This window comes from Leopardus geoffroyi, chromosome B2 (genome assembly GCF_018350155.1).
Source record: "Leopardus geoffroyi isolate Oge1 chromosome B2, O.geoffroyi_Oge1_pat1.0, whole genome shotgun sequence".
In the NCBI taxonomy this organism is placed as follows: domain Eukaryota; kingdom Metazoa; phylum Chordata; class Mammalia; order Carnivora; family Felidae; genus Leopardus; species Leopardus geoffroyi.
This window is the reverse complement of record NC_059332.1, coordinates 94,858,046-94,879,895: the sequence shown is the minus strand read 5'-3', so window position 1 is coordinate 94,879,895 and position 21,850 is coordinate 94,858,046. Positions and strand designations below refer to the sequence as shown.

Sequence of the window (21,850 nt, the reverse complement as noted above, 5' to 3'; positions counted from 1 at the left end):
GTATTGGGTTTTTGGAGATTCCTGCTTTTAATATAATAAATAAATGCAAATTTTTTTTCTAGGAATATTGACCCATTTTTTAAAGTAGCTAAACCCTCCAATTTGCTAAAGGTCAAATTTCAGCTATTAGTATTAGTTGAGAAGCTGGGTTTTCCATTTTCTATCTTAGTAGACATAAATACCACCTCACCACAAAAATATGCTTAATTTTATGACAAACCAAGGGGAAATTGGAAATATTTGCTCTGATGCTCAGGTATGATTTCATGTCAATTCAAAAACCCTTTATTAATTGTCCTGGACAGGCATTGGGTTTAATGTTGAGGATATAAAAATAGTGGTTGCCTTCAACACTATTTGTGTTCATTTGTTAATTTCTTCATATAATAAATGTATACTGAGCACCACTCTGTGTTGGACGCTGAGCATTCAGACATGAAGATGCATAGTCCCTGCCCTCAGAGTGCCTGGCGGAGACAGATGTGTCCACAGATGAGTGTGGGTTCGGTGATATGAGTGCCCCATGAAGCTCAGAGGAGGAGTACTAACTGATGGAAGGGGACTGCCATGGGGGGATGGGCTTCCTGACACTGAGTTGTGAGGGCTTAACCCCTCACTCTGGAGAAAGGATTTATTTAAAGAAACTTGAGCTGTATGTAGTGCAGTTACAGCGTTTCCCACTTTGCTGTGGAACAATGCTCAAGAACAAGGTATGGTTTCCCGATACCCTGGAGCTAGCCCTGAAAGGTCACACTCGAGAATTACCTCTGACAGAAGGACCCAGAGAAGAACCCTCAGTAGCCATATTCTGCAGTAACAACCTGGACCCTAAAACCAATTCACAGGACTCTGTTTTCTCATTCACTAGTATTTGTTTGCAAAGTTGGCTAGGCGGGATATCTTTCATCTGTAACTTGCCTCACGAATCTTAGCTCAGTTCTCTTGCTTGAAGCCGTATTCTTAAACCTCTGTTGTAATCATCGGTATGGAAAGAAATATTTAACCATAAATTATATATCTAGTTGTAACATTAGTCTAGTATGCTCTGTGGCAGTGCTTTTGACACCAGACCTCACAGAACAGCACAACAATGAAATGGAGAATTTGCTTTTCGTCTGCAGAATTCTTGGTTTTTTAACGATTTTAAACGTGATTTTATAGTAGTTATAGAAGCTTGTGTGTATAGATCTTATTTTAATTTAACTAATATGATAAATCATTCCTTTAATAATATCCACTAAATTATTCTACTCTTCCTTTCCCCAAAATTATTATAGTCGTAATTCATATACACAGATGTACTTTTTTCTTTCTGTGTTTGTTTCTTGGGCAGGTCACCATCATTGCAGATGATAACTGCAGATTTTTATGCTGGTCAAGAGAAAGATTAACTTACTTTCTGGAATCAGAACCATTTCTATATGAAATATTTAGGTATCTCATAGGAAAAGACATTACCAATAAGCTCTACTCATTGAATGATCCTACCTTAAATGATAAAGTAAGTGGTTTTCTAAGGTGTACTTCACTTTATGCAGCATATATTTTTTCTGAATTTTCATTAATTAATTATGAGTGAAGTGGGGATGCTTGTAATTTAGAGACCCTTCAGGGGAATCATTTTTCAAGAGCGTGGAAATATTTTGTAATTATTATATTTGCCATTACCTGGTGAGGTGTCTCTAAATGTCAGGGACCTCCATTTGTGGTGATGTGGTGCTGATCTCTCATAAAGGGTCAATCAGTCTCAGGAAGATGGTAAGCGAGTTGGAGGGAGGGATGTGGGGTAGAGTGAGCCAGGGAAGGCAGGGCAGCAGGCAGGTTGCAGACTGAGAAACACTCACAAACTTGGGTGAACAGGAAGTTCACCTTTTAACCCTGGTGTCTTCTGGTCTTATATATCCTCCTGGGCAACCCCCTTTCCAGAAGGCTTAGAAGTGACAAGAGAAGGATGAGAGGGGCGTGTGGCAATCCAGTTAGGAATTTCAGAGCTGAGTGGATCTTCAACAATTTGCAATTTGATCTTCATTTCCCCACAATTGCTTAGAAGGAAATTAAAATGATGACAGAAGAGACATTGCAGAATGTTGTTTCTGTGATAAGTAGTGTTCTCCAGGAACTACGCATATGGGTGTGTGCTCTCTTAAAGTCATCTTGTCTAGGCCCTTTATCAAATTAGGTTGGTGCTTATTGTTTTCCAGTTTAATAAATAAGCTATTAAGTATGTTAAATTTTTGTAATGTATGTAATAGCTTATAAAGGTCATAGCTAACATTTTTTGGCCACTTACTATATACCAGGTAGTTTTATTTCAAGGAAAAATAAATGCTGTTTACAGGGAATGTATGACCTAAGTCCCATAGGTCTCTGAAACCTTAAAACTTTGTTTTGTAGAAGGCCAAAAAGTTGGAACACCAGCTCAGCCTGTGCACACAGATCTCCATGCTAGAAATGAGGAACAGTATAGCCAGCTCCAGTGACAGTGAAGATGGCTTACACCAGTTTCTTCGGGGCACCTCCAGCATGTCCTCTCTCCGTAAGTTACCTCAAACTGATAATACTCCAGGACTCTGCTGGATGTCATTGGAAATAGACAAATGACAACTTTGGTCAGAAAAATAACTTTGCAAGTAACTATTTGGCAATCTGTCAATAAAAACAATAATTTTGTCTTGCTTTTCCTTTTCCATATCGCACATCAGCTAAAATCCAACTTTAGAACTCTTAGTCCTGTTTTCAGAAATTGTTCACTTGTTTTGCCATGCACCCTTCTTAAATACGGGTTCACTGGAATGATGTGAAAGAGTCCATATGGTTTGCTGGATATTCGGCTATTTTGTTTTCATGATTTTCATGTAAGTGAACGCCTAGACCCAGCAATGTGTTACAGATGATAGGAAGTAGCTGTTGGATGTTTTGCTGCTGACTGGTTATCAGTGTGAGCACCAAGAGTTAACAGGTGATCGGGTTATGGAATATTCCTGAGGATGAAGGAGACCATTCATGACCCCTGTGAGTTACCTCATTCACATACCCACCCACCTTGGCAAGTTTTCCAAGACTGGAAACATTAAAAATGTTTTAACACATTTTAAGTAAGTAACATTTTAAGACACAGGTGTTGAAGATTAATAAGTAAAATGAGAGAAACTATTTTAAGAATTAAGTGCTTAAAATTAATGCTTAAAATTATTGTAAGGATTATCCCAAAACTGATAGTATAAGAACTTTGAACAAATTCATTTGTACTTTTTGTTTAAGTTTATTTTTTTTAATTTTTTATTTATTTTTGAAAGAATGCAAGCAGGGGAGGGGCAGAGCGAAGGGGACAAAGGATCCGAAGCGGGCTCTGCACCGAAGGCAGCGAGCCTGATGTGGGGCTTGAACTCACAAACCATGAGATCATGACCTGAGCTGAAGTCCGAGGCTCAACTGACTGAGCCACCCAGACACCCCGAAGTTTACTTTTATTTTGAGAGAGAGTGCACGCATGAGTAGGGGAGGGGCAGAGAGCGAGGGAGAGAGAATCCCAAGCATGCCCTGGGCACTTAGTGCAGAACCCTATGCGGGGCTAGAACTCACAAACTATGAGATCATGACCTAAGCCAAAACCAAGAGCTGGACGCTTAACCGACTGAGCCACCCAGGTGCCTCGTGAACAAATTCATTTCAAGTAGCAACAAGTTAACAGATTCTCCCACTGCATAAACTAAAGAACTATTAATATTTCCAGTTGTGTGTTAATCCAAAGTAACTTTTAAGGAGATACAGGTACACATCCAACAATCCCTAAATGTTTATGTAAACTATCTTGTAACTTTGGATGCTTTAGATAAATTGGGTTAAGGATTTGAAGTATTGCATGGTCAGAAGAGGCTGGAATTGACAAAGCCATGTAGGCCTAAGCTTCCAAAGCAAAGTCTAGGCACAGAAAGGAGATTTCAGGAGTAACACAAGTGGGAAACGGGAGATGGTTTTATCTTATTCTAGTAACTTTTGCAAGTACTGACTGAGGCTGACCAAATTCTGCAATCTGCCAGCATATCAAATGCATTATCTGGCTTGTTGAAACAGTTAGGCGGTCAGTAAGCATTTTCAAATGGACCCGTCTTAATTACGTGTATAGTGATTACTATAGTATGAAATGTCAGCAGAAAGGGAATTAAATAATAATAATTAATAAATTTTTGTTTTTCTGTAGTATTTTATTGTATAATCTAAATCTTTGGGGAGTAAAATAACATTTTATAAAATGTTTATCTAGAGTATGTTGTTTAAATAGAATTAAAACGTGTTTGAGGTTAACATTTGTATTGTTTGTGCCACCAGAAATCTATATTCCAGGTGGATTGATCACTCATGTTGTACGTACAGACCTGGGTTCAAATCTCACTGTAGTAATTATTAGTTGTGAAACTTGGAGTCTCCACGTCACATGACCTTTCCAACCTGACATGAGCCATCATATCTCATCACAGGCTTGGTTCTGGCCACAGCTCCTGGTCTGTTGCCTTCCCTTTTCTCATGATTCTAGTGAATCATGAGTTTAATCCAAACAACCATTCCCTGGGGTGCCTCGGTGGCTCAGTCGGTTAGGTGTCCGACTTCAGCTCAGGTCATGATCTTATACTCCGTGAGTTCAAGCCCCACGTCAGGTTCTGTGCTGACAGCTCGGAGCCTGGAGCCTGCTTCGGATTCTGTGACTCCTTCTCTCTCTGCCCCTCTGCCTCTCACTCTGTCTCTCTTTCAAAAATAAATAAACATCAAAAAAAAAATTAAAAAAACAACAACAACAACAACAACAACCATTCCCTGCATGGATCATTGGTACTTCTGTGTTTGTACAGAAGTGTGCTCTCCTTGATTGCAGCATTGCATTTTACTTCTCAGGCCACTTGTCTAGTTATTTTTCATTGTATTAGAAATAATGTACAACCTGGGGCACCTGGGTGGCTCAGTTGGTTAAGCATCTAACTCTTGATTTTGGCTCAGGTCATGATCTCGTGGTTCCTGGGATTGAGCCCTGTGCCAGCTCTGTGCTGACAGCATGGAGCCTGCTTGAGAGTCTCTCTCTCTCCCTTGCTCTCACTCTCCTGCTTGTGAACACATACACACATACTCTCTCTCTCAAAATAAATAAGCATTAAAAAAAAGAAATATGTACAACCTGCTTAAGTTGCTTATTTATTTTAGCCTCATATTTATTACGCAGAATCTTGCATATTGATACAAATGTATGTAGCTACATTTGTGAGCACATTTTTGAACATGAGTGTATGTGAATTGCACAACAAAGCCACACTCATACCTAATTTCCTTTGACCAACCCTTGTTCTGAGTTTCCTGGCTTCACTTCCCGCACTTTAATGAAAGACATTAGTACTCGACCACATCATTGATACTATGAATTATTTAATTCATCCTAGCATGTAATTCATCAAAAACTAGTTTCTGCTTCTTAGGTTTTAGCTCAGAATTCCTGAAGTGTGAGTGTTTTGTTTTTTGGGTTTTTGTTGTTGTTGTTTTGTTTTGTTTTGGCCTTCTTTTTGCCAGACCCATCAATATGCCATCTACTCTTCCATATTACAGATTACATTTTATGTAAAACAAAGAACACAGTACCAATCTCATAAGACTATTAGGCTGAAATAACAAAATTTTCCACTTTTTGAGCATGTGGTAGATGTTCATGAACGTGAGGCCCCTAAAACAAATGATTACGCTCTTATCCTTCCGGGTTTCTGCCGTGCACAAGGGGCGTTTATGGCAGCTTCTCAGCAGTCCTGGCTGCTTCGTGAATGCTGAGGGGAGAAGGGAGCAAACGTTTGTGGACAAGAGTAGCTATTATTTTTTCAGGTACTCTCTGTACATACTCACATGTAGTCTTCACTGTAATCCTGCATAGAGACGTATACTAGCTTTTGCTAGAAGACACAGCACTAACAATTTCCCAAATCTCTGGCTATAATGAAGGGACTGCTTTCTCCCTCAGGTGCTGCTCCAGACCCGTGTCCTCCTCACTCTGGGACGCCACAGAGCAACTGCTGTTTGGGTCATTGCCACTCAGGGCAGAGGGTTTGTTTTGTCTTGTTTTGATTGTCCTGTAGAACATTGATTCTGAAATGTAAATGTGAATGTGAATCACTTGGAGATTTTATTAGAGGTTCTGATGCAGCAGACTGGGGTGGGGCCTGGCATCCCCATGTTTAACAGGAGCCCCAGCGATGCTGATGTGGCTGGTCTCTGAACTACTCACTACTTCAAGTAGTGAGGAGTAGGACTCCCTCCCCACAGCCTGTAATTTTGCTGATTGCCTTCCTGTGGTGGTGATTAAGATGTTTCTTGTATTTCCCATCTACTGGTAGGTGGATCTGCAGGCCGGCATAGATTCCTGTGAAGGCATGAAACAAAATTGCAGCTGATCCCATTTCTTACGCTGCGCTCTATTTTTACACATGTCACATGATGCTAAGTCCAGAGCAAGATCTCGACTCTGCCACACAGATTCTGCCTTCCACTTCAAATGATCCTTTAAAGACAAGAAAGTGAAGTAATGAGATAGTCTGAGAAAAAATGCTTCTTACCTGTTCATTCAGTAGCCCGTAATCCAATTAACTTGTTTTCACTTTCCTGTTGCTTCATTTACTTGTCTCATGATTGGGGAAAAGAAGGACAGGAAAGAACAAGACGTCCAGGACATGTGGGAAGGATTTCATGCCCTCAGGTGGATAGAAGCTCTCTTCTCTCTGCTCATGGATCAAGTGCTCCTCAGCGTGCCTCGCCATCTTCTCTTCCTTATGAGGCTTAGCTCCCTACGTGGTGTAGAAAACACGTACACACAGATCGATTGTACTGGGCAGGTCCATCGCTGATGAGCGACGCCGAGCACAGGCATCGTCATGGCAACAGGAGAGCATATTATGCTTCCTTAAAAGTTGTAGAACTTTGTTTTTGTTAATTGGGGTTAAATAACCTATTGTTTGGTTTGTGTGTTTGTTTTGTAAATTCTGAGGCAGTATAGACAATGCAGTCTGTTGGAACTTGTCTTTGAAAGGTTTTGTTAGTTTAAACCGTGTATTTTTTTCAGAAGTTATAGTTTTAATAATGTAATATAATTTTATAAATTTAGGAGTTTTAAAGATACTACAACATATTTAGAGAGATATTTCTTACTGAGAACAAGTCTTTTCAGACTGTTTTGTTGTTATCAATAGCAACACGGTGTCCTGGACAATCTACTAATTTCATAAGACCTACTTGCACAAATTTGCTTTGAGTTAGCTTGCATCTGGTTAATGTTCTTATCTGCAAAGACTAGCAGCATATCTGACATGATGAGTTTCTTTCGGCTATCTTACCCATTCATTTACCCGGAAAGTTACAAAAAACTGATACAGAATTCTTAGTTTCAAGGCTGGTCTCATGAAATAACCTGTTCAACTCAATTTGTGTTCCATTCCCCTTGTGAACAGCTCTGCACATATAAACAACAAGCTTTCCATGAATTTTATGGAGAGGTAGAGAGGAGATATGATCAGGCAGTAGGAATACCCAGGGAACAGTTTGCAGATCCACTGAGAGGGCTAGAGAAAAGCAGTGCCCCCACTCTGTACATAAGTAAAGAGCAGCTTAGGAAAGTTAAGTAACCAGCTCAAGGTCACTGGGCTAGCCCCAAAACAAAGACCTGTTGAATTTTTTGTAAGTTCTTGTTTTGCCTTTTACCGTACAAATATCCATATCCATTTGGGAGAGATAATCTGTTTAGGGGTACTCACCCACTGCTGTGGCAGCCGCCACATCCTGACCACGTTCATACATGCTCTCATCTCATCTTCACAACCGCCCAATCAGGTTGGTGTGGTGTTTTCCCCTCTTAGGGTTGAGAAATTGGACACTTCTCTCTGGCTTCTTGGTCCCCCAGCCAGTAGGGACCATGCTCTGTGACTCCTGAACTCCTGTCATCACCAATCCATTCGCTGCCCTCTATCCTCACACAGTGTTTTCTCATCTGTAAAATGACAGCCAAGCGATTTTATACAATTGCACATTTTTCAGCTTTTAGTAAAAAATTAAAAATTGACAAGTTAATATACACACACAGATAACAAATAGTAAAATTTTTTTTTAATTTTTTTAACGTTTATTTATTTTTGAGACAGAGAGACACAGCATGAATGGGGGAGGGTCAGAGAGAGAGGGAGACACAGAATCGGAAACAGGCTCCAGGCTCTGAGTTGTCAGCACAGAGCCCGACACGGGGCTCGAACTCACGGACTGCGAGATCATGACCTGAGCCGAAGTCGGACACCCAACCGACTGAGCCACCCAGACGCCCCAACAAATAGTAAAATTTAAAAAAATGTTGCAAAGAAAAGAACTGCCTCCCTTCAACCTATTTGCTCTCTAGGAGCAATCACATTGGAACAATATTTGTCCAAAATGCTAAATAATGCCCTATTATTTATTGATTTATCCACTTAAACTTTATCTACTAATCTAACTTAGCTTATTTTTTTTAATGTTTTTTAACTTTTTAAAAAAATTTTTTGAGAGACAGAGAGAAACAGAGCACAAGCAGAGGAGGGGCAGAGAGAGACGGAGACACAGAGTCCGAAGCGGGCTCCAGGCTCTGAGCTGTCAGCATAGAGCCCGACAGGGAGCTCTGACTCACAAACTGCGAGATTATGACCCGAGTCCAAGTCGGGCACTCAACCGACTGAGCCACCCAGGCACCCCTAACTGAGCTCACTTTTAACTTCCCTTTGCCCATCTGCCCAATATGGTTATATCACTAGTTTTTATTCTTTTATTATATATACCTTTGTAACAGTAAATGATACACTTAAACCTCCATTTTGTTTTCTCTCTGAAGCATTTTTAGAGGTGAGGACATTAGCATCTCTACCCTTTCTTATTCTTTCCCCTTCTACCTTTACATTGTTGTGAATCTCTTCCTTAACTTCTGAACACTAAAAATTTCTAAAACTTCCTTAACTTCTAAATATAACAAATATATTCTGTTATCTATTTTTTTAAAATATTTTTGTCATAAAATATACATGACATCAAATTTACCATCTTAACCATTCTAAGGTCTTCCTTGCTTTCTCTGTGATTTCTTTTGCAAGGTTTAAGCAAATAAACAGTGTTGACTTTATTATGCTTTATTTAGAACCAAATAGTGGGCTATGACTACATTTCTTTCTTTTTGGTTTCAATCTCATGATTTCTGTTCAAAGGAGACTGTTTCTAATAACAAGTTCAAATGGATTCTCCTTTCCCACACAGCATATAAATCGATCACAGTTTACTTCATACTTTGACCTTCCTTTTTTCCCCCCCCCCCCCGAAGATTTTGTATTGCCTTGCTTTGGGGGCCATTTTATTCACCATATCCCTAGTATCTTCTAGCTTCTTGCTTATTCTGTCTTTGAGTTAAAATCCAATTTACTTCTTAAAGTCTGAGTAGGTGTTTCACATTTGAACCATGCCTTTTCATGCTGCTTTCTGTCTTTATAGATATTTCTAGTTTCCTTTCTTTTTCCTCATTCTTGTATTTTTTTTTCTTATATCTCTATTCTCTCAGTACATCAATTCTGTGTACCTTTTTCTCAGACACCTTCCTCACAGAACCTCCCAATCTCATTTTGGACTGGTTGTTCCCTGGGTCTATGCGCAGGTGCCATCCTGGAACTGCCTTTCCTGTTCTGAGTTTATCCACTATCACCATGATGTTACAGCTTTCTCTTTGTGAGCAAGAAGGGGCTACAGGACTTCCACTGTTCCCTGGCTGCTCACAACGTGCAGCTCAAGGCCCTGACCACCCATGTGAGTAGTTAGAAATTGATCTGGGAATGATCACTTGGGCCAGAGAAAACCTCATGGAAACCTCCTTTGATCTATCTGCCATAATTTGTACACTTCTTTGCTTGAGTTTTCAGTGCTGGTGTTGAGTTTCTGTAAGGGAAATTCGGTATGAAAGCCATACTAACCTTCATCATTATTGTTCAGAAAGTTTCAATCCAAACACAATCCTTCAATTTAAAAAAATACTATGATATACTTAAGCAAGACAAGAAACAGGATGATAATTCTCTCTAGCAAAGAAACCATTAAATCCTTCCCTATCCCCATTCATCAAAAATTGTATAATCTAATTAAAATTCTAAACCCTTTGTAAGGTTTTTAATTACTTACTAAAGCAGTTGGCCAGATGGTTAAACATAATAAAAATAAGAACACTGAAAGGAACGAGGAAAATGTCATGAAAGTTAACAGAAGAAAGGGAAAAAAAGTCGTATAACATTATATTAGATAGTTTACAAAAGTGTTCTCTCTTTTTAAAAACTCTTTCTTTTTTTTTTTTTTTTTAATTTTTTTTTCAACGTTTATTTATTTTTGGGACAGAGAGAGACAGAGCATGAACGGGGGAGGGCAGAGAGAGAGGGAGACACAGAATCGGAAACAGGCTCCAGGCTCTGAGCCATCAGCCCAGAGCCTGACGCGGGGCTCGAACTCACGGACCGCGAGATAGTGACCTGGCTGAAGTCGGACGCCCAACCGACTGCGCCACCCAGGCACCCCTTAAAAACTCTTTCTTAAGCAGAGAGAAAAGTCACTTGACAAATTTCATATCATGATATTATTCTGTTTATTTGAAAAGCAAACTTGAGATTGCTTATTCATTCTCTGAAACAGGTGTGACCTTCACTCTGAATTTAAGAACAACAAATATGTCTGTTTACTTTGACTTGCTAAGAGGTTCCCTCAGGTCCTCATGTAATTAGAAGTACACCGAAGTAGAATAAGCTTAATAAGGACAGAATTCTGTCAAAAGGAATTTCTCTTACCTAAGTTTTCACTTCTCTGGATACCAGAATTTGACTGATTGTTACATAAGATCTCCCTGGTCCTGATGTAAAAAGGCTTCCTGTGTTACTTTGGGAATGTTAGACAGGAAAGGGTCTGGTGGGGCAGGCTAAGCCCCATGACGTGCTTATACTTGCAGGATACACAGTGGACCTCAGTGCAAACTCCTGTCCTCCTCAACTAGGATCTGGCCCTGGCTGCTATCTGAACAGGTCTGCTGAGGAAAGACTGCCTCCCAGATCCAAATCTTCCACAAGTGTTGTCACCCGCCGTGATCTGGCATGAGTGCAAGGGGCCACTCTTTGGTTCAGGGCTCTTCTAAACCTCCATCTTCTACATTTGCTCAAAGCCCCTATTTTTGAGTTTGAGTTTTTCTTTCTTCTGCTCAGGATTGCTGCCTGATGTTGCCGTTCTCTCTCTCAGCTGAACACATTGAAAGTGGTGCACAGCTCAGAGGAAGTTCTGCTCCACAGACTGTGCCTTCTCGGTGCGCTGGGATCTACGGAAGGGGTGTAGAAGTCTTTTTGACAGAAGATTTTTTTTGCCACTGGGTGCAATAGGAAACATCCCCAAGCAACAGCAACTCTTGACATAACTGTTTAACAATTTCACACCAGATAAATCTGGATTGCAACTCAGTCTGAGACTATTTGTTTTACATAGTTTTATAATAAATTGTGTTAACTGGCACCCAGAGCCAAGTAGAAGATGATTATAGCTAATAGCAGAAAATAATGCTAATTATCTCTTCTTAATTATAAAAAAATCCAAAGGATGTAGTTAACCACTTCTGTCTCCCAGCTGTAAAAGTGGTTTTAACGGAAGAAGGATAAAAATCAGTTTTCTGGAAAATTTATGGATATGGAATGATTTGCCTGTCTAGAATTTGAAATAAATTGAAAAGTAAAGCATTGTACAGAGGTCACGTACCTCATAGTAATGTCCTTGAGGGGCAAAAGTAATTTGAAAAAGCACTTAAGTGAAGATAAGCTCCATTTCTTCCTCTCTCCTCTCCCCACATTCTTACCTCTAGGTAAGGTTGGGCCTTCTGGGCAAATTTCTGATGATACATCAGTGCATAAAGTTAATGAAAAACCAAGCAAACTTGTAGAAAGAATTTATTAATGTTCAACTTGTGATATGTTAAGATAGTTCCCTTGAAGCAGAATACCACCCCCCCCCCCTCGTTTTTGTTTTTGTTTTTTTTTTTAATAGTTTTTAGGGGTTTTGTTGTTGTTCACACTCCAGATTGGATTTGAACTTATTAGTGGACAAAGAAATTCTTTCTAGCAGCATAGTAATGGTGACTGAGTCTTTCCACTGAACCAGCAGGTCTCCTGCCAAGGTCAGAGAGCATCAGGTCTAGGGCAGGTGAGCTCCTTGCTCCCTAAAGCCTGCCTTTCTCCTGGCCGTGACAGTGACACATCTGCAGTTAGACCGGGTGAACATCACCCTTGGCCCTCAGTGGTACAGGAGGCTCAGGCTAACTGGGGTTGGGACAAAGCATGGGCACTCTCTCTGCGACCCTGATTCCTATTGAGGGTTCAGGCGTCCGGCTGGCACTTGGTAGCTTGCAGCAGCTACAAGGCAGGCTGAATTCCTGTTGCCTTCCCAGGCACCTGCCGGTGATGGGAGAGCGCCAGGGCACCGTGGTTGGTGCTGGGACCAGAGGGGCTGTGGGCACCAACCCAGCCACCAAGCCTGAAATGAGAGTCTGTGAAAAGAATGTGAGCAGGGCTGTTAGGGCCACCTGGTTTATCCTGCCAGAATCTGATTGTGCCGAGGGGTTCACTTGCTGGTGAGGAAGGTGTTCATCCACAGCAGCCTCCCCACTCTTCTTTCTCGGGCTGTCCGGGTTGTCTTCACTTTCCCTTTTGAGTATAAAGTAGAAAAATAGCATGGATGTGGTGAGCATGAATTGCTCTGAAAAGCGCACTGAGTTCCTGAGAAATAAGATAATATCGAGTCAGAGATCCCAACCGATCCATTTTTATTTCCCTAACATTTAACCCAGCCTCTAGTGCCTTGTCATCACTCAGGGGCTCTTTTTGCTGATTGTATGAAAACTCTGTGGCAGGTGATGATACCACCAAGCCTATTGATGTTTACCTGAGGGGATGGTGCTCTTGCCCGTGCTGTGAGCACTGTTGAATCAAGCTATATACACTGTTGCCCATGCTACAAGCACGTGCTATAACCTGGGCTATAAGCACTGTTGTTGAGTCAATTATATGAAAATGATTTGCCTCAGGGATCCTGACACAGAATATAGTCATTCATAGTGTGGTTTTACTGTAGCAGGAGACCAGTCTGCGCTTGAGGAATGCTGGTGGTTCCCCACTGGTGTAGTGGAAAATTGACCCATCAATCATTAAAGGTGATGGCCGTGTATCTTTCCCTCATCCTCAGGATCAGCCTTCTGAAGGCCCCATGTGGAGTTTCACATCCTAAGTAATTATTCTCCTGTACTAAGTAATCATCAAGGACCTGGCTATGTGTGGGGTACTTCTGCAGGAGGGAAGACGTCTACAGCCCTCAACACGCTTGTTTTCCAGTAAGGGATAGAGGCACGTACTTGTGATCACAAAGAAATACAGAATGTGGAAGGGCTGTGGGTCTCTAGATAATAGACTCTCCCCACACAAGGAATTACAGAAGACTCCAGAGGAAGGAGATGGGGTCTGACCTTGATCGTGAGGGATGGATAGGAATTTGACAGGTAGGGATGGAAGTGAAGAGGCCATTCCAGGTAGGGAGAAGAGCAGGAGGAGAACATGGAAAGGGTGGGTTGGATTTGGGGAGCAGAGAGTTTGCCAGAGCTTGGACTGGAAGGGGAAGGAGGCCCAACTTGGACACATTTCATTGTCACCCCAGGACTGTGGGTGACTCCGGCATTACTGTCTTTTTAATGCTATGTAGTAAGCACCCCAGCTCTTCCTTGGCTGAGGCAAATGTAGTGGGGACCAAATAAAGTCTTTCACAGAGAAGTTGAAAGTTCTCAGAAGGTTTTCACCAGGTCATTTCCAGTTGTGTTGGGTCCCCTCTTTATTCTCTCTCAGTAGGAAAATGTACCGGTTGGTGATGGAGCTGAGAGGGCAGAGAATGTTTTGGCCCACACGTAGATAGCAGCCACAGGATGCTATAGAATGTCACCCCTGGTTTGATAGATGGGCTTAAAAACCAGATCAATTAGTCCTACTTCCCCAGTCAAAACACACGGGGTGTGTTTCTGTTATGTGTGTTATACAGTTACATTCGCATGCTCTACATTATTGATTTGGTTAATACTCTTAGATGTGCCATCTTGCTGTTTGTTCTGAGAGGTTTTTTAAGTTTATTTATTTATTTTGAGAGAGAGAGAAAGAGTGACAAGAATGAGACCGTAGGAAGAAGCTGCCTTATTATGGGAGTAGTACCAGTCAGAATCTTGGTTTCTTGTTAAAAAATTTTTTTTTGTTTTAATTAAATGGGGCACCTGGGCGGCTCAGTCGGTTGAGCATCCGACTTGGGCTCAGGTCATGATGTTGTGTTTTTGAGTTCAAGCCCCGCGTTGGGCTCTGTGCTGACGGCTCAGAGCCTGGAGCCTGCTTCAGATACTGTCTCCCTCTTTCTCTACCCCTACCCCACTCGTGCTCTCTTTCTCTCTGTCTCTCAAAAATGAATAAGTGTTTAAAAAAATTTTTTTTAAAGAGGTATTGGTTTCTATCTTTTTAAAATTTTTCTTAAGTTTATTTATTTGGGAGAGACAGAGACATTGGGAGTGGGGGAGGGGCAGAGAAAGATGGAGAAAGAATCCCAAATAGCTCTGTGCTATCAGCACAGAGCCCATCACAGTGCTGAACTCAAGAATCATGAGATCATGATCTGAGCAGAAATCAGGAGTTAGATGCTTAACCAACTAAACCACCCAGGCACCCCTGCTCTGAGAGTTTTTATCTGATTGTGGAAACTCAGCCTAAGCTAATGTTTTATGAGGCTTGATCATTACTTAAAGCTAGACATATGATGAAGGCCATGGCCAGTTTTTTTAAGACAATTTTACTGCCCTCGGCACAGTTTAGATTGAGAAACACAAACCCCTATTTGAGTACAAGAGCCACTTCTTTTCATTTGCCATTCCTAGAGGCAATAATGAATTTTAGCAAGTTTTCTAATTACCTTAGGCCATTCTCCTCCAAAGACCATATTAATCACTCATTTTATTGACTTACAAATGGACAAAGTGATTATTACATCCCAGGCACTGATGTAAGAACTATACAAGTTGTTATATACAAGTTAAAATACTATATTACTATTACTATTACTTGTATATATACTACACAAGTTAATATACTATATTAAGCCATTTAGTCCTCTTAACAACCATATGAAGTAGATTAATAACATTATTCCTATTGTACAGATGGGGAAATTGAGGGACCGAGAAGTGAAGTAACTTGCCCAAGCTCACACTTGAAGCTCAGACATTCATTGCCATCTGAGTATACATGCCATTTAAAGCTCATGTTTGGTGGTTGTGTTGTCCTCTGCATGAAAAAGGATAAAAAGAGCTTGCCTGGGAGATTCTGCCGGCCTTGCTCTATGACAGAGTTGTGTTCTGGAACATTTTAATAGAGGCTTATTTTCTACAGTGTATGTCAGCAGTTGGCTTTCAAAAGACTCCATATTTTTATTATTTTTAAAGATTTTATTTTTAAATAATCTCTACACCCAACGTGAGGCTCAAATCCACAACCGTGAGATCAAGAGTCGTACACGCTACTGACTGAGCTAGGTGCTCAGAAAACTTAGTATTTTAATTGACTGTAAATGCTTGAAAATGAAGTTTCCATGTATGTCCAACAAACACATTAGCCAAACCAAAGTCCAGCCCAGTGTAATTAATATCTTTTTTATGTTGGATGATGTGGCTGTTGGGAGTGGCATCTCCCCAGTGCATGACTGGGACTATGCAGTTAATAATAAACATCCAGTGGCATTCTCTGTGTGCCCAGCACCGTGCTGAGCACATCACATGATTATTTTGTTTCATCCCCCAACAACGCCATGAGGCAGGTTCTGGGAATATCCCCTTCTACGGATAATGGAAACTGAGGCCTAGAGAGGCTTAGCAATGGAGTGCAGGTCACACGTCTAGGAAGGAGCAGAGCAGAGCTTTGAACCCAGATGTGTTTTCTGATCCTTGGGCCTTGACCACTATGCATGCTGCCTGCCCCTGTGCTGTGTGGCTCTGATGGCCCCGCCCCTCCTCCTCGGCCCTGCTGTCTGCTGCTGACTCTTGCCAGGGATTAACAGCTGATCTTGATAAATTTCTTACAGCAGTTTTTCCTGTTTTAGCAAGTTTCCATTATCCTCCCTTGCTCTATACCAGCTATTTGGAAAGTCAGGTTTCACCCATTGGTCTTCCATTTTCAACCTCACAGCCCGCCAGAGTTCAGCATTGGCTAATTGACAGAATATTGTTCCATCCATTCCATCCCGTTAGAGGACAGCAAGAGGGCCACACGAGTGTGGGTAGGGCCGATGAGACCCTGACGCAACAAATCCTGACATTGAATTTGGAAACTGTGTGGAAGGGAGTTTATGCTGTCCTGGGAGTTGTCCATTAAGCACCTTGATAAGTCTATGTACCTATTTGTAGTAACTTCTACTCTTACTCTGAAACCGTATTTTTTTCTGCATCAATCATGGTGTCTCATATGTGGTAAATGCTCAATGAACATTTGACAAATGCATGGACAAATGAGGGACTGACTATTGTTTTTATATATATATATATATTTATTTTGAGAGAGAGAGAGACAGGTCGTGAGTGGGGGAGGGGCAGACAGAGAGAGAAAGAATCTGAAACAGACTTCAGGCTTTGAGTTGTCAGCACAGAACTGGGCGCAGGGCTCGAACTCATGGACCTCGAGATCACCACCGGAGCTGAAGTCGGATGCTTAACTGACTGAGCCACCTAGGCACTCCTGAGTTGTTTGTTACTTAGCTCCTTTGATGTAAGGGCATCCTACAAGGCTTTAGGGATGCCCCTGCCCCATCTGCTACTTGAGATTGTATTTTCTTCTATCCGCTTCCCCTGTCCCTGTCACCCTCTCCTCTCATCTACTTTCCTCCTCTCCCTCTCCCATATCAGTCCAGGAAGTGACTGGGAAGGTGGTAGCAAGAACTATTGTTTTAGGTGGTGCTCTAGATGGTGTTAGCTTCCATAGCTTCAGGATGGAACTATTCTTTATGGAAATTAGGAGTTATATCAGCTTTTGAGGAACTCAAGTCACCATGTATGATATTAATGCAGAAACATGCATTCTGAGTCCTAATCAGACATTAGGGCAGCCCACTGGAAACTGTGTGTGTTTGAGAAGCTCATATCATCCAAGCATGTGTAGTGGAATCCATTCCACGCGTGTTCTCATGACTGAGAATCATTTCTTGACCTCGTTGTTGTATTGAAATATTGAATCGCAAATACAGTCTGTAGAGAAGTTGCATTCCCGGTGCCAACTATAGATTCCCAGAAATTTTACTTTCCATTTGGAGATAATAACTGACACATCACACCAACATCAGGGCAGGCTGTCCATTAAGTGGTTTTTCTCTCTGTGTCTTTGACAGATGTGCCGTCCCCACACCAGCGGGGCTCTGCCAAGATGAAACCAATAGAAGAAGGGGTGGAAGATGACGATGAGGTCTTTGAGCCCGCGTCTCCAAATACATTCAAAATCCATCAGTTGCCTTGATCAGACAGCGGGGCCAAGTTACCAAGATGGAAACTGTCTTGAAGAGATCCTGAAAAATACCAGCACTTCTTCATGACTCATTGATCACTCTGCTTGAGCACTGGTGGTCTGTGGGTAGGAAAGTAAGGAAAGGTCAAAACCTGCAAAGGTTATTTTCGCTCTCCTTTTTATTGATCAGCTTTTTAAGCAGTTGTTTTACTGAGCCTTCTGACTAAACCTAGTTCTATTTTGAGATATATATTTTCACAGTATTTTCTAGATATATTGTTGTTCTGACTTAGCACTCTGTCAATGCAAATGCCTTTTCACTTACTTTCTCCAAGTTGTGGTTCATTTTCCTCACGTTTTTTTCTCCACTGTGGCAATGGGGTTGTCTATTTGATAGTTTTAACGAAAGTATAAGTTTGAAACCGAGGTTGAGATGGCATTAGAAAGCAGGGATTCTCAGGCCTTGTTCAATTGATTTTTTAGCTGGAAATTTTTAAAGAAAGATGTGATTTGACTGGCGTTTTTTATGTGTTTCGTTTTTGTTTTTCCCCCTCCCAAGTCAGACACATCACTCCACTAGATCCCCTTACTTATTTGAGCATTGTGTAGATAGCTTCATAATGAACAAAACTCTTCAGACTTTGCACATTACCCTTATATCATGCTATTTATAATCGGGTCTGAAACCAAAAGCTGGAAAGATAGCAGATGGAAGGATTCTGAGCTCAGTTTGACCTAGGGCCAAACTCGACTTACCTGTGATTTGGGGCCATCTTGTCCCACACACCCTGGTGTGGGGAATGCTTTTCTCGGGGTAGGGAGTCAAGTGGCCAAGCAAATGTTAAAGAGTGAGGTGATTGAAGGAGCAATTTTTATTCTTTGGTCAGTATTCTGAGGTTTCAGACTGTTCCTCCAGAGCAATCGATGTCTTTTTAAAATGTTTGCCAGATACCCAGTGCCAGGGTTCCAAATGTGAACACAGCTTTGGGGGCAGACAGTTCCCCATCAGCCAGGCGACGGGCACCCAACCTAGATGTTGCAGTGAGGGCTTTGATTCCAGATCTCTCTTTTCTACTAGAATCATGTTTCAGGAAACAGTGGCATTTATGGTGGGAGATGAGAAGTTTGCTGAAATCATCGGTCAAACAGGGCAATGTGAGTGTGGCACTCAGTTGGGTGAAGCCCATTGATTGGCTATGCTATGTCATACATCATGTTGATTTTATTTTATCCACCAGAACCAACTTGAGTCAGTCCCCTGTTATATTAAATAGCTAAGAAAAATTGCAAATGAAATTATTTTCAAGTGAGCTGAGCCAAAAACAACATCTCTTGCCAAGAGGTGATTTCTGTTAGAGAAGGTAGATAAGCTAGTCTGGGGTCACCTCATTTTCCTAAATCCATTTTTTTGAGGCTAATTGTTTTAGTAATTTCACTGGAGTTAAATTTACATGCTCGGCTACTCACTAAGAAGATTTCCACAGACTGGGAATTTGGCTCCTAACGTCTTTATCAAATGTTGATTTATTAACATCACAGTAGAAAGGCTGATTTCACTTTCCTATTAGAGTGGCCTCGTCAGTTTTCTACATTATGAATTTATTTTGGGGAACAGAAGCACAGATGAACGACTTAGCCTTGGCTTTAAGATTGTAAAGATTCATTCGGGTGAAGTCTTTTTACGGTGCCCGAGATCACATGTGTGGATAACTATAGTGTAATGGCGTTAGAACTGCTTTCCTCTAACTGTTAGAGTAAGGTCATGTAGACCATTTAGTTTATACACGCCTAAGACTCATTTACAAAATCACTCTATAGAGTAATTAGAAATTACATCCTTCCCTGAATAGAAAGTAATTTTAGATTCTGCTGAGGCCGTGTTTTTAATGTTCTTGTGGATTCACAGAACCTGGGGTTTCCCTAGCCTGACCCATCTTCAGGTATATCTCACTTGGTCAAGCTCAGACATTGGAAAGGGTCATCTCTCATGATCAACCTGCATGTGTTTAGAGGTTTTTTTTTTTTCCTGTGAAGCTGGGAACAAACATTTTTAAAGGCACACTGAAAAAATTAGATGATGTGAATTCATTTGCTGTTTTTATTAAAATCCATGTGGGAGCGTGCACATACATCCGTGTTATTGAAAACAAAGATTGTAATCTCAAGCTTAGGAATCTGAAAAGGCCACTTAGCCTGAATGGGAAACATGAAACTGTTTTTAAATACACACCTCTCGAGACAGTGAGACTTGGGGAAAAGGAGACGCAAGCCACTGAGGAGCCCTCCCACATAGACTTGATAGCAAAGAAGCAAGATAAGAAAACAGAACAGTTTTAAGTGTAAGATCTCCTATGGATGACTTTGAATTCATTTGTACAAGTGAACAAGCGTATCTTTGTATAAGGCATAAATACATAGACAAAAAAACATGTTTGCTGCCAAAAACACCACTAAGATGCTTCCTGTGTTTTTTGGTGTCCGCTTAGCTGTGTGACCAAGGTTCAGAAAATGATCTGCAAAAATTGTTCTATATATAACCCCAAATCTACTATGTTTAATTGTAGCATCGAGTCCACTGTATGAATCAGGAGTGTAACATTTATACCAGAACATATGTGTCATTTGTAATGTTTTGAAAGCCCTCATATTTCTATTTATAAAATAATAGCAGAGATACTAGATAGAAACTCAATGATGTTTATGTATCTTAAATTAGTAATAATGGGTGCTATATAATGGTCAGTTACCAACTGTTGCTTTCTGAGATCTTTTCCACTTCTCCCTCTATCTAGTTCAGTTGTCCTTTTGTCATTGGACACCTTTGTGCTTTGCTGCTAATATCGCACGCACTGGCAGATGCCACCTTCTTCATGTTTGGCTCTCCTTCCACACGTCTGAAGCTTTTCTGATTTTATAACTCGGAACTGCTAATTCCTGCCTTCTGGGTCCTGTCATGGCCCCAAAGACGGGGCTTCTTGGATGCCAGAAAAAGTCTTCGGGGAGAGTTGTAACCTACACATTCTGCCTTGTCCCTGGTGCACCCAGGCAATGACTTCAGCCTCCAGGGAAGCCTGTGATGCCGGTGCATGTGTGGTAGTGCCCAGCAAGCACTCGGCACGCAGGTCAGTCCCTGCATGCCCGCGTCCTGCCCGGTGCCCTCCTCCCTGCAGACCCCACAGTGCAGCCTCAAGGGGTCGCAGTTATTTATTTCTTTTATCCATTTCTTTGGACATTTCTAAAGCCTCTCTGCAGAAACCTCTGACCTTGCCATGCCTCGGTTTCCCCTCCCTTCCTTTTTTCCAACCCTGGTCTCCCAATTTCTGTTTCTCATGATTCCCAACCAGAGTGATTAGAAATTCTCACCTGTTCGATTCAAATTCCCGAGGACTTGAAAGGATAGAATACTGTGTAGGGAACTCAAGGTTGCAGTGTGGTCACGGCTTCAGTTTTGCTCCAGTTATGATACGTTTTCTCACTGACAGCCTTCCTTCGATTCTCATAGAAGCCCCAAATACCTTGTGTGTGACGATATATTGTATCCTTTTAAAAACCTGCTTTTAAGTACTATTTACAGGTTATTCTGTTATACTTGCAACCTAGTTTTAAAGTACACGAGAATTTTATTAATACTTTATACAGACACGTTTATAGGAAACTCGCTCTTTCTGTTTTTAGGTGCCATTTACATTGATGCCATTTACTTTATAATCTATTTACATTTTGTCCGAATAGAGCCTTCTGGTTTGAAATATCTTCATATACTGTCATTTGATCAAATAAATTTCTTACTTAGAAAATATGCATGTTTTTTATTTCATTCCTCTTACATATAGCTGGTTTGCTCTGACTCCATGCCTACGGGCGAGGATTGGTTCAGTTACCTTCAGGTCGTGGGATTTGCTCTGGTTTAGGAATCTGAGCAGATGTACAAAGGGGATGGTCTTGGGTCAATTCCACTTCAAAGCTTTGCCATCTTGGCTCCCTTTGGCCACAAAAAGAGGCGGCATGACAGTGTTGACTAGATGCAGCAATTGAGAAGCCTTCAGAGTTTCGCTATAGGGATATACAGATTTCAACATTTTCCTCCCCTTTATTTGAACATTCTCTTCTAGTTTCATAAGGTTTAACAACAGGAGTCAGATGAAGAAGGCAGAAAATCACCCCTGGATCTATTGTGTGGTGGGCAAGAGAGACCAGTCTTCTTATTCTGTTTTTTTACTGTTATTACTTTAATATTTATTTATTTTTGA

At 41.1% G+C, this 21,850-nt stretch overlaps 1 protein-coding gene across 4 annotated transcripts in view; it reads left to right on the top strand.

Annotated features, from left to right (window-relative positions):
* BVES (blood vessel epicardial substance) overlaps nt 1-21,397 on the top strand; it is a 38,272-nt gene extending 16,875 nt beyond the window's left edge. For 3 of the 4 annotated variants that reach the window (XM_045499167.1, XM_045499165.1, XM_045499166.1), the window contains exons 6-8: nt 1,334-1,501; nt 2,395-2,536; nt 17,488-21,397. In XM_045499167.1, the coding sequence (XP_045355123.1) occupies nt 1,334-1,501; nt 2,395-2,536; nt 17,488-17,612 (435 nt within the window). In that variant the 3' untranslated portion in view covers nt 17,613-21,397. Of the gene's footprint in view, nt 1-1,333; nt 1,502-2,394; nt 2,537-6,365; nt 7,100-17,487 lie in introns of those variants that run through there. The other variant, XM_045499168.1, reaches the window with a different exon arrangement.
* The last annotated feature ends 453 nt before the right edge of the window (nt 21,398-21,850 follow it).